Here is a 12,094-nt window from a genome sequence, read left to right as displayed (position 1 = left end):
CCTTCCTTTACAAACGGTCTCTGCTCCAGTACAGAACGTCCTCTGACTTCTGAAGTATTTGTACTATTTCCACGCCCTCCCTTGCCAAAAAAACTTCTATAAAAAGCCACTGGTTGGGGTTTTTTGTTGGGTTTTTGGGTTGGTTTTTATTGCAAAACTGAAACCCTTTGGTACTCTGAGATGCACAGTGTTCCCAGGACTCTGCCCGTGCCCGTGGAGCCACGGCCCCAGCACTGTTGTTTTGCAGGAGGCATAACTGCCTGGAGTTCCTCCTCACTCTTCCAAACCTCTTCAAACCATTTTTTTTTCCTTCCTTCAGGCCCTGCTGGAAAACAAAATAGCATTTTCCTCAAATAATAGGGCTGTGAGATGCATTTTGCCTAAAATGGGGCTGATTGATGCACATGAGCATCTCGGGGAGTTATCTGGGGAGGGATGCTGACACCAGCATCTCTTCCTGCAGCCCCTGGCTGCTGGGTAGCGCAGTGCTGATGCTTGGAGACTGGTGTTCTCCTACTGGCACAGAGACAGACCTGGTGAAACGCCTGGGAAGGGTTTTGCTGCCTTTTGCAGAGAGGTTTGGCAGCAGCACAGCTATTTCTAAATATGTCTGGGGGGATAGGTGTGGAAGGAAATCTTACCATTTAGAGAGTCGGCCAAATTGCAGCGTGCTCAGCTTTTGAAATGGTGAGGCCCAAGCGTGCTGCTGCCAACTCCTTCATTTCACTCTTTCCCTCTTTTATTGCTTTCCTATATTGGGCTGCAGCTGTGGAGGAGCCAGACAAACACCAGAAACCAGGGCTGTAAGAGGAATGACGAAATTTAATTGCAAAGTGGCTGAAATGGAAAAAATATATATATATATATTCCCCTTTCCACCCTCCCCTTCCCTCCTCAACTCCTGTTGAGTAGCATCAGGTTGTATGTCACCACATGAGTCAGTGAATTTTTTCATCCTTACTCTGCTGTTGACAGCGACCCTTTAAATAGACTTTCATCCTGAAGACATTAGGAGATGCTGGCAAACTCGGTGCCACCGCCTGCCTTAAGATGCTTCTGATCGCTCTTTATGGTCCAATGCAGAGGGTGTAAGTGGATTTATCCTCTTTCTTTGTGGTGCTTAATTTAATTGAGGTTAATTTGACTTGAGCTGCAGTTCAGATGCTCGAGGGGCGAGGCTCAGAGTGCTGTCTGTGCTCCGAGAGGCATCCGGATAACTGGAGTCTGGGGATTTCATCCCACTTGCAGATAAAACCCCATCCAAACATTGAAGGTTTGTTGACTCTTATCTCTCTGATGGCCCCTTTTTATTCACCTTGCAATAATGCTTGGCCCCTGCCGCCTCCTGAGATCCTCCCAGCTGATGGTACCGTGATTTCAGCCCTTGGGTTTTTTGAGAAGGGGTCTTGGCAGAGCCCCTGCCAGAGCCAGACCCAGTTTGGTCTCGCTTCAGTATTCATTGGGCATCTCAGGAGGTTTTCTGGGATGTCCTGACATAGCTGCACAGCCCGGGGCAGCAAGCAGAGAGCCTGGCATTTACCCAAATAAATATTTAAGCAGCCAGGCAGCTGAAGAACCCATAATAAAATGTTCTGAATGTAGGCGGGTATACAAACCTAGTAAACTCTGCTGAGGGGGTGAGGACCTGCCCAGGGTCTGGTACAACCACAGGCTTATCTCCAGGCACTTCAAAAAGTTACACAAGTCCTTTTTCTTTTGGGTTTTTTTTTTTTCCTTCTCCCTCTGGTTTTGTTTTGCAAAACTTTATCTTGAGTGAATTTAGGTTGAAGATAAGTTGGATACTTCACTCCATAAACTTAATGCTGTGGAACACCATCCACAGAATTCACTCATTCCAAAAGAAAAAGGCTTTTAAAAATGATTCTTTTAAGTCTGAAATGGGAGAAAGGCAGGGTTTGAGGTCTCATTTGTCTGGGGATTGTCCTGGTGGTGTCCAAAGGCTGTAATTTTCCTGAGTCATTGCTTTGAGGCAGTGGTGATCCAGTGCAGAGACATCCCACTGTGAAACATGTTTCCTGATGGAGGGTAACTGGATTGGTGTTAAAGAGGATTTTCCCTAAATGCCACCTTTGCTACAAGCAAAATGATTAAGTTTTCATGGTTTAAAAGCTGCCCAGGTGAACCAGCCCTTTGGACTTTTAAGGGAGCCAGAAATAGGGTGGAAAAATGGGTGTTAAGAGCTTCAGAGAATGAATGTTTCTTATATATCAAAACTGAGAATTGAAACTAGTGTGGTATCCCATCATTTGCATTTTGGGGGAAGTCAGTACATACTCAGACAGCCCTTCCAGCTGATGGATCTGATTTCTCATGGGAGTGGAAGGCCATCCCATGGAGAACTGAAATCGTCATATGTTTTGTCCCCCAACCCCTTGGTGTGCTTTTAGGTGGGGTCTGGAGACCCCACATCTTGGATGGGGACAAAAATCCACACCTAGACATGTTGATTTCTGGCCACAACTGCTTTCTGATCCATCACAATACACCACGGTGGTTAGAGATGCAGCAGCTGCAAGATTGTCTTGGTGGACTCGGTATGAAAGAGTGTGAATTAGGAATTTCACAGCCTGCAAGGCGGCTGTTTTTCTTTAAAGCTGGTTTTTTTTAGGGGTGGTTGGTGTGGTGTCTGATGAAAAGGGAGGATTTCATCCCAGCTCTGTTGTTCGTCTCTGGGTGGGAGATAGACGGGCACAGTTGGGCTGGATGGACTGTGCAGGGGATGGGTGAGACAGGAGGGATTATGTAGGGGGGAAAAAGGGGCTGTGGAGTTGTTGACAGAACAGGCACAAGTAGGATCTTGGAGGCAGATGGGGAGAAGATGTTGTAGGGAGTAAAATGTCTTTGTCCAGCAGTTGGGAAAATTTTTCTTGGAGGTTAAAAGCTGCTTTCCCCTGAAATACCACCTGTGAAATGCCTATGTGTGTGTGTGTATGTGCTCCTCTTACAAAGGGCATGTTCCTCACTCGATAAAATCACAGGATCCCGGAAGGATTTGGGCTGAAGAGACCTTTCAAGGACATCTAGTCCATCCCTGCAGTGAGCAGGGACATCTTCAACTAGATCAAGTTGCCCAAAGCCCCAAAATCCAACCTTGAATGTTTCCAGGGAGGGGGAATCCAGCACCTCTCTGAGCAAAAAAATTCCCTAAATTTGACAAAGCCCTTCTGCTAGGACATGGAAGAGATGTCAAAATACAAACAGTTCCTGCTCAAATCCAGCTGAAAAACCCCAGGTTTGGGCCAGATCTTGGTCAGTGTACGAAGCAGGTGGCGTATCCTCGCAGATGGATCCTGCCACCAGCGATGCCGGGGGATGCTCAGGTTGGATGGTTGGGGTTTCACACACTTAGGCAATAGATAGGGGTAAAATGCTAAAAGGAACATTTACAGTAACGCTGCCAGTCCCATCTGCTTCGTGTGTACAGACAAGGAGTTCCTTCTAAAGCAAACACAGCCCCCACCAACGCATCAGTTGAAGAGCTGACGCATTAGCCTTGTTCAGGTGGTCACTTCTCCTGGTCCATCCACATCTCACTGTGCCTCTTTCCTTCATGGTGACCTTTGGTGGGAGCAGCTTCACTTCAGCTGGAAAACAGGTGGATGAAATACCTAATGGATGTTTTTAGTTGGGGATTTGGAGCTGAAGTCAAACCCTGGGGAGATGTTTTACCCCAGGGGAACAAGCCCAGTAAATGGGCTTCTCTGGCTGTGGTGGAGCTTTCTAAAAAGCCCAAATCTATATAAAGGGCTTTAATTTTTTTTTGCACCACTTGGATACTTTGAGGATCTTTTCTCTTGCTCTTACAGCCAGAAACCAGTGGCAGTTTGGAGCAGTTTCTTGTCCAGTTCCCGTTTAACTGGAGTCCTACCATCTGCAAGTCCTTACACTCTGGGTTAGGCTTTGCTTTAGCTACAGTAACTAAACACCACATTTGCCAAGCTGGGCTCTGTTCAAAAACAGGCTTTTAAGGAGCCTTCATACACTTATTAATCATAAATAGCAGTAAACATTTTTTTTCCACCAGCAGTTTACTAAAAGATTAAGAACTTCAGATGGAAAACAAAGTTGCTTCTCACTTTTCGTCTAAATCCAGGGTTGGGAAGTAAAAACATTGCTGTCTTTCTGCTTTTCTTCTCTCTGCTTCTATGGCACGTTGGGCTTTACTCTTCATTTCTCCTGCAACACTCAGTTGGCACCAGTGGGTTTGTAAAGTCGTGGAGATGGTGGTATCGCCGTTTGGAAGAAATTTGTAGCTTATCAACGGGAAACGAGCTCAGTAGCAGGGGAGCAGGGATCATAGAGGCATGGAATGGCTCGGGGTGGAAGCGACCTCAAAGATTTGAGCGGCTGAGGGAGCTGGGGGTGTTCAGCCTGGAGAAGAGGAGGCTGAGGGGAGACCTTCTCCCCACCTCCCCTGCCCTGCCAGGAGGGTGCAGAGAGGTGGGCGATGGTCTCTGCAGCCAGGGGACAGGAGATGGGACAAGGGGCAATGGGCTCAAGCTGCCCCAGGGCAGGGTCAGCTCAGCTGGGAGGGAAAAGTTCTTCCCTGGCAGAGTTGTCAGGGCCTGGCACAGGCTGCCCAGGGAGGGGGCTGAGTCCCCAGCCCTGAGTGTGTTTAACAGAGGGGAGATGAGGTGCTCAGGGATCTGGGTCAGCACAGGACAGGGACGGTTGGACTCGATGAGCTTAAAAGCCTTTTCCAACCCTGCGATTCTGTGATCATCCAGTCCCAGCCCCTGCTATGGGCAGGGACACCTCTCACCAGCCCTGGCTGCTCAAGGCTCCATCCAACCCAGCCTTGAACACCTCCAGGGATGGAGCTTCCATCACCTCCCTGGGCAACCTATTCCAGTGCCTCACCACCCTTTGTATGAAGAATTTCTTCCTAACACCCAATTTAAATCTCTCCCCTTCCAATTTAAAGCCATTCCCCCTCGTCCTGTCACTCCAGGCCCTTCTGAACAAGATGCTCTGGCATTGCCACCTTTGCCGTGCCCCGTGGCCGTTTGGAAGCAGCTGCCAAAAACTTGCCCTGTATCCTTTATAATCCCAACGACAGCATCACGAGCAACTGAGGGACTATAAAAAGTTGCTTTGAAATCAGATGGTCAAGCTTTGGGCCAGCTCCAACAGATTGCTTTCAGGAGCCGAGCTTGGCCCGGAGCCCTTCTCTTGGCCTCTCTGAATGGTTGCAGCTGAGAGGCTGTATCAGTTGCTAATGCACCATAAATAAACAGCAGAGTAAAACCTTGCTAGCAAAATACCAGGGGAACTCCTCATTTTAGGCTGTGCTGTGTGTTGTCCCTTGTGCATGACCCTGGTTGTCCCAGCAGATTTTTTCTCTGTGAGGTAAGCTGGCTGTGATAAATGGGGAGGCAGGGAGCTGTCTGGATTCACTCCATAGGTATTTATTGCTAGAAATGGTCAGAGAAGTCGTGTGGGGAAAACTTAACTGGTGGCGGGGGGGGGTTGGACTTGATGATCTCTTGAGGTCCTTTCCAAACCCCATATGATTCTGTTGCAGGGATGGAGTTTAGAGTGATGGTGTGTATGTGGGAGTAACAAATCAGTGCTGAAGCTTAAACTAAACACAGCTTTTTACATATATACTGATATCAAATATACATATATGGATATAAATGAATAATATATATTATATATTATATAAATATGATATTAAAATACATGTATATAAAATATAAAACATAATATCTAGAATATCTAAATATATATATAGCACTATATATGTACACAAATATATATATATAAAAAAAAAAGATAAAGCTTTTGCTGTGCCAGGTGATGGTTTGGTATGGGAGACCTTCAGTATGACAGAGTTGCCCAACATCTGGATCTGGGAACACCATCACTAGCTGGATCCATCCCTGGAAGTCACCTAAAGTCACCCCCCGGCACGTGCCAGGCACAGCGAGGCTGGTGGTGGTGTGCAGGCTGTTATTTAAAGTAGCAGGAGAGAAGAAAAGCGTGGGTTGATATTTAAAATAACGTGCCACGGGACACAATCAGACAGTCAGTAAGGCTGGAAAAGACCTCTGAGGTCATTGAGTCCAAAAGCCAACCCAACACCACCGTGTCTACTAAACCACGTCCCCAAGTGCCACGTCTACCCGTGTTTTTAACCCTGCCAGGGATGGTGACCCCACCACCTCTCTGGGGAGCCTGGTCCAATCTCGACTGCTCTTCCAGTGCAGAAAATTTCCCTAATATCCAATCTAAACCTCCCCTGACACAACTTGAGGCCGTTTCACCTCATCCCCTCGCCTGTTACTTGGGGGAAGAGCCAACCCCATCTCACTACACCCACCTTCCAGGTAGTTATAGAGAGCGATCAGGTCTCCCACCAGCATCCCCTTCCCCAAACTAAACCCCCTCCAGTTCCCTCAGCCATCGGACTTGTGCTGTACACCCTTTATCACTCCATTTCCCCTCTCTGGACCCGCTCCAGCACCTCAGGTAAGCCAGGGTAGATGCTGGGGTGGGCAGGCATGAAGTCAGGGCAGACAGCTCAGGCACGGGGATGTGTCCCGCTTGGGTCACGTGCTGGGAACCAAATTCCAGTTTTAATTATAATCCCATGCCTGGGGGTATACAGCAAGTGAGATATGGACCCTGTAACTTCTTCTCATTAGAATAATGACTTTTGTCCTATTCAACATTCCTCTGGGTGGGGGCAAATACAGCCTGGCTGCAGCACAACCAGCTCCCTCTCCTCTGACCTTCCCTTGCAGCTACAGCCTCGGGCTTCGCCGTGGAGCGGGGCTGGGAGTGGGACCTGCTCTCCTTGGGACATCCCAAAGGCAGATCCTGCACATCTCCGTGCAGCTGAGCCTTTTTGGGTGATACACCAAAAAAAAACCCAAAAAAGGGCTAAAAAAACCCTCACAGGGGCTTGGACACAGACAGCCAGCTGCAGAGGAGACCTCTGAAACTCTTCCCTCTGGGTTCAAGCATGACCCATCATCTCCTTTTTCCCCAACCCAAGCTGTTCTTTCAGAGCTCAGCAGCCTTTCTGCAGCCTTTCGTCACCGTGCTAGGATGGCTCCCTGCCCAGGTGGATGCTTTTCCAGGTCAGTTCCCACGTACTGACTGAGGACAGCTGAGAGGAGGTGGAGTTTTAGGTGGGGTTTTTTCTCCTCCCCTCTTGGTTTTTGCAGCACCAGTGAGGGATTCCTGGATTCCCCCTTCCCTGAGTCCCTCCCAGAAATCTCTGTCCTGCTCAGAAGTGATTGCCACATCCAGAACCTAAACCAAAGTACCGTTTTTGTGGGAAATAGCCCTAAAATTCTCTTTTTCATTAACAACCACCCCCTCACTCCCCTGGTTTATGACATCATCACCCTGTGATGCTCTCTTATCTTAAATAAAATGAGTTTAAAATTATTCAGGCTGATTCTGGGCAGGGAAATGGGAGGGGCTGGAGTTCTGCTGGGAAAAGGAAACACCTTGGCTGAGATCTCTTTAAAAAGTGGGTGCCTTAAATACAGGCTTTGAAATATCCCATCTGGTAAGGAAATCTTGAGTCTTGGATTGCTCCTGTGGAACTGAGTACCTGGCCTGTTGCCCAAGTGCCAAAATTGGGGGTTACATGAGGGTTAGTTATATTTTTATATGTATTTTTATTTATTACTTGTATGTATAATTGTATTTATATTAATATTTATATGTATTGATTATATTTGTAATTATATTTATGGAATATACTTGTATTTATTGCTTCTATTTAAGATAATAGGTGGGGATGGTACTAGGCTCTGTAGCAGAGTCCGGCGCTGTTTGTCTTTGCATTGGAGTGGCCATGCCTGGGAAATTCAGTATTTTACCCAAATGCAGTGTTATTTTACCCAAATGCTGTATTATTCTACCCAGATGCTGTGTGACCTCTCCAGCCAAGGACAGGTTTGCAAGGAAAATGTTCTCAATTTGATTTTTAACCATTGTCAAGCAGGAAAATCAGCCAAGGGAGATACTGCACATGGTTGGATGCTGTTCCTAAAGGAAGGATATCCTTTTTTTCCCCCTTTTTTTTCCGTCCTCCTTTGTAAAAGCTGTCTGTTTTCTCCCCAGACATCAGGCATCCAGAAGAGCTCTCCCTCTTGAGAAAACCCAGAGATCCCTCAAAGAAAAAAAAGAAGAAGTTGGATGATCAATATGAAGACGATGCCTTCGAGCTGGAGGGTCCACTCATCACGCCGGGGTCCGGTGAGCCAGGGCTTGCTTTGTGAGGACAGGCTTGGAGGCAAAGCTAATATAACAGGGTGAAAAACCACGCAGGGGTATGGCTCTGACCTAATTCCCTTAAGGTCTGTGTAAGAAATGGACCCCAAATAAATCCCACAAGTCCTCCAGGGCTGCAGCACTCGGGTCGCGGTCGCACAGATGCATGCCTGAAAGCTGTCACGCAGTATGGGGAGGGAGAGCAGAACAACACCCAGGCTTTGTAAAACCCACCAGAAGCCAAATGTGACCACTTGAACACTCAGATTGTGTTACTGAGAGGTTTTCTTACCCTGTTAAGAGAAAGAATTAAATGGGAAATCATTCCTGATGTCGAATTCCATGTGTGTTTTAGGAAGCACCACCATTCTACTCCTTATTAGCCCAGCAGAAGCAGGATTTGATTAATTACATTAAGGTTGCTTTATGCTAAGGGTGTAGTTATGGTTTGCAGTGCTAAAAAACCCAACATTTTATTGCTGGGGGAGGTAGTTTCCTAGTCTGGCTTACAGAACCTGAGCAGAGCTGCTAGGAGTATTGCCCATAGAGTAACATCACTGATGGAGTTACTTGTAATTTGCCACAGGCAGGGAACTGAAGCAGGGAGGGGTTTGCAAGCAGAGGGTGGGGGGTTTGGCTCCATGGCTGCTGGAAATCTGGAGTTTAAAGGCAAAATGGCAGGAGCTTCAACCATGAAGTTGGTCAGGTGGGAGCACTTTAGCCTGAATGGATTTGTGGAGGAAGCTGTGGAGATGGATGCTGATGGAAGGGTCAGATGTATCTGGCTGCCAGAGCTCTTGGGTTTAAATCCAGCCCTGAGAAGGAAGCAGCTTTCATTGAAAAAATAATAATAATATTTGAAGTCAGTAAACTTGTATTCATCAGTCCTAAATGAACTGAAGTAGAGGGGAAGGTCAGGCAGCGTGGTTAATGCCACTGGTGGCTCCGGGCTGGCAAGCAGAAGGGTTTTGACCACTCAGGGCAGCGATGCCCTGGAGCTGCCGTGCCAGGGCGACATGCGCTGCAGGCTCCACAGCAACCTGGCTGTTGTAAGGGAGAAATGAGCCTCCTTTTGCTCTGGTCTCGCTCTTTCTTCTCTTATTTAGTTAAAAGTATTTCTGGGCTAGTCCTCTCCCATCCCTGGCTGAGGGAGGGAGGGCAGGAGGTTGGCCTGCATCAGGCAGGGCTGCAGTCAGTCCTCATTATTTGGTGTTTTCGTCCTGAAAACCCATAATCAGCCTTTCCAAAAGCCAGTGTTCATGGAGATCATCTCCTGTTAGATTAATAGGAAATACTCAGCCTGTTTGGGGGAAATGTGTGCAAAGGACAGGTCTTTATTTGAATTATTACTTGATCTTTCAGTGAGCTTCTTCAAGCCATCCTGCTGGTTTTGCTTTCCTTGGGAATGAAATGACTCTTGCTGGGGGGTTTAATTACTTCAGCTGCCTGGCATGTTCGAGTGCCATTAGTTAAAAGTGATGGTTTTCATCTGAACAAACCATTCCTAGAGCTGTCCCAACATTCATCTGTGCACTGAATGCTTCTGTGAAAGGAGTTAATGACTTGGGGTCTACTTGTTTCAGTGCATGTGGATGTAACAGGTGTGTTTGGTCACCAAGCACCCCTGTACCTGGCAGTAAAACCACTTAAATCACAGCAGGCAGAGCTGGCAGTACCCCCACAGTGGTAAACATTGCCCAACACTTTTCATCAGGAGACCTGTACTTCCTTGTTAGTAAGTTAGCCAAACTTTGAGCTATTTCAGCTGGGACTTGCCATGGCATTGCCCACCTCGGGCAAATTTTTTAAGGGAAGCACCTTCTGAGATGGTTTAGATGTTTGGAGATGATGTGGGGAACATCTGAGGGGAAGCTTCACTCCTCTGGAGCAGACCCTTGAATGGAGCAGGGCTGTCTGTGGGAAAACCTGCCTGATTTGGGGTGAGAAGTGGGATTTTCTTCTGTTGGTCCAGTTAACACTCAGCCCTGGCTGCTTGAGCCACATGAAGGGTGAGTCTGGCACCTTGCAAGAGCAAGAGCATCTTTCAGGATGTGGTTTGTGGAACCAGTTCTTGTTGGGCTGCTCTTCTTTGGTGTAACAGTCCATGGGGAGCACACATTTCTGCTGCTTTCACAGTCCAGGAATATCTCCCCTGGGAAGGGACCGTAGGGATCGTTGAGTCCAAGTCCCAGAGTATAAGTACGTGGTGTAAATAGCTGGCAAGTCACCCCCAGCCACCTCCTTGTGAAGCTCCCAGGTGGGTATCTCCATCCCTTCATCGCTTCTGCAGCTTTTTGTGCTCCCACCCAGTTTGCTGGGTCTCTCTCAGGGGCAGGTTCCTGTGACACATACCGATCTCCAGGCTTTTTGTCCAAACATTAATCCAGAACAGGATGCCAGGATGAGCAACCTTGTGTAGCTCCAGGCCTGGAGTTGGTGTCCCTGCCTGTGGCAGGGGGTTGGAGCTCTGTGACCCTTGGGGTCCCTCCCAACCCAGACCAGTCTGGGATTCTATGATTCTATGCTGGCAAAAATAAGGGGAGCATTAAAAGCATCCTGGTAGTTTTCTCACCAGGTGGTGACCTCAAGTTTTCACTTACATTTTCCATCCCATCAGACAGTTTGGAATCACATTTCTCTATTTCTTACATTTCCTCACCAACATGTTGGCCATCTTTGGTGTGAGGTTGCTGATTCAAACCAGCCTTGCAAAAGAAATGGAGAGAGTTTGGGAAGCTTTTCCTATTATTTTGCTCTTTTCCAGATGTCTAGCTCAGCTTCCTGTCCTTCCTTGGGTGGTGAGGGAAGAGGGGTCATTTGGAGCGAGGTGGCAGTTCAGGGCAGCCTCTGGCATCTCAGCTGTGCCCCTCTGACACCCTCACCAGTGCTCTCAGAGGGGGAGTTGGGGGTGCCTTGAAGACACCTGTCTGAGCAGGCTCATGATTGAAAAAGGATGCAGCTCTCTCCCAAAAAGGCAGCTCCAGTTACTGGTCCTTCTGAGCACTGGTGCACGGATGGTAAACGATGCTGAGCCCATCGCCCGATGCGCGTACGCAGTGGAATTGGTGACATTAGGATGTGCTGCTGGAACCTCCCTTATTATGGAAAATCTGGATTGTATATTCTGTAAAGTAAAAAATCAACAGTCCTGTGAGGTGAAGGAGGAACACTTAGCTCTACCTAGCTGGGTCTGCTTGCTTCTTTTTTACTGAAAGAGCTGTCAGGGCCTGGCACAGGCTGCCCAGGGAGGGGCTGAGTCCCCAGCCCTGGGTGTGTTTAACAGAGGGGAGATGAGGTGCTCAGGGATCTGGTTTAGCACAGGACAGGGATGGTTGGACTTGATGATCTTAAAGGTCTTTTCCAACCTTGTGGTTCTGCGATTCTCTTCCTATTTGTAGTTTTAGGAGGGTGGGGGGATATTCCAGCGGGTACGAGCTGGGAAGCTTTAAAAGGCCGGGGAATACCGGGTGCTTCGGGCTCAGATTTGCACCAAACCACACCACTCACTCAGCATATTAATAACCAAACTTATTTGGCTGTTTCAGCAAGCTTCTCATCCATGAAATACTGCCTTTCCATGCCCAGCTTTTCCTTGTAATGGGAATAAAAATAAGCCTGGAGTCACTCAGGTCACTTTGCCTGCCGAGTCCACTGTCACTGCTGCAAACACACGGCGTTTGGGTGGTTAAACCTCACCGCCTTCTTCCAAAAATGCCTGGTTTTGGCTTCTCTCCTGTCCTACTCTCTCCCAGTAACTTTCTCTTGCCTTCTCACTTCCCTCCTTTCTTTCCCTCTCTATAGGCACCGATATTCTTTACATCGGCCCCGTCAAAGGTGA

The 12,094-nt window shown here is 47.8% G+C and overlaps 1 protein-coding gene across 4 annotated transcripts in view; it reads left to right on the top strand.

Moving 5' to 3' along the window:
- The window catches only part of FERMT2 (FERM domain containing kindlin 2), a 57,052-nt gene that overhangs the window by 26,172 nt on the left and 18,786 nt on the right, over positions 1 to 12,094 (top strand). For 2 of the 4 annotated variants that reach the window (XM_084270665.1, XM_084270664.1), the window contains exons 3-4: positions 8,107 to 8,241; positions 12,058 to 12,090. In XM_084270665.1, coding sequence (XP_084126791.1) covers positions 8,107 to 8,241; positions 12,058 to 12,090 — 168 coding nt within the window. The remainder of the gene's footprint in view (positions 1 to 8,106; positions 8,242 to 12,057; positions 12,091 to 12,094) is intronic. The other 2 variants (XM_084270663.1, XM_084270662.1) reach the window with 1 other exon arrangement.

The sequence above is a fragment of the Gallinula chloropus genome, assembly GCF_964237585.1.
Source record: "Gallinula chloropus genome assembly, chromosome: 14".
Lineage (NCBI taxonomy): Eukaryota > Metazoa > Chordata > Aves > Gruiformes > Rallidae > Gallinula > Gallinula chloropus.
Note: the sequence above shows the minus strand (reverse complement) of the source record. Positions and strands in the feature narration are given on the sequence as shown.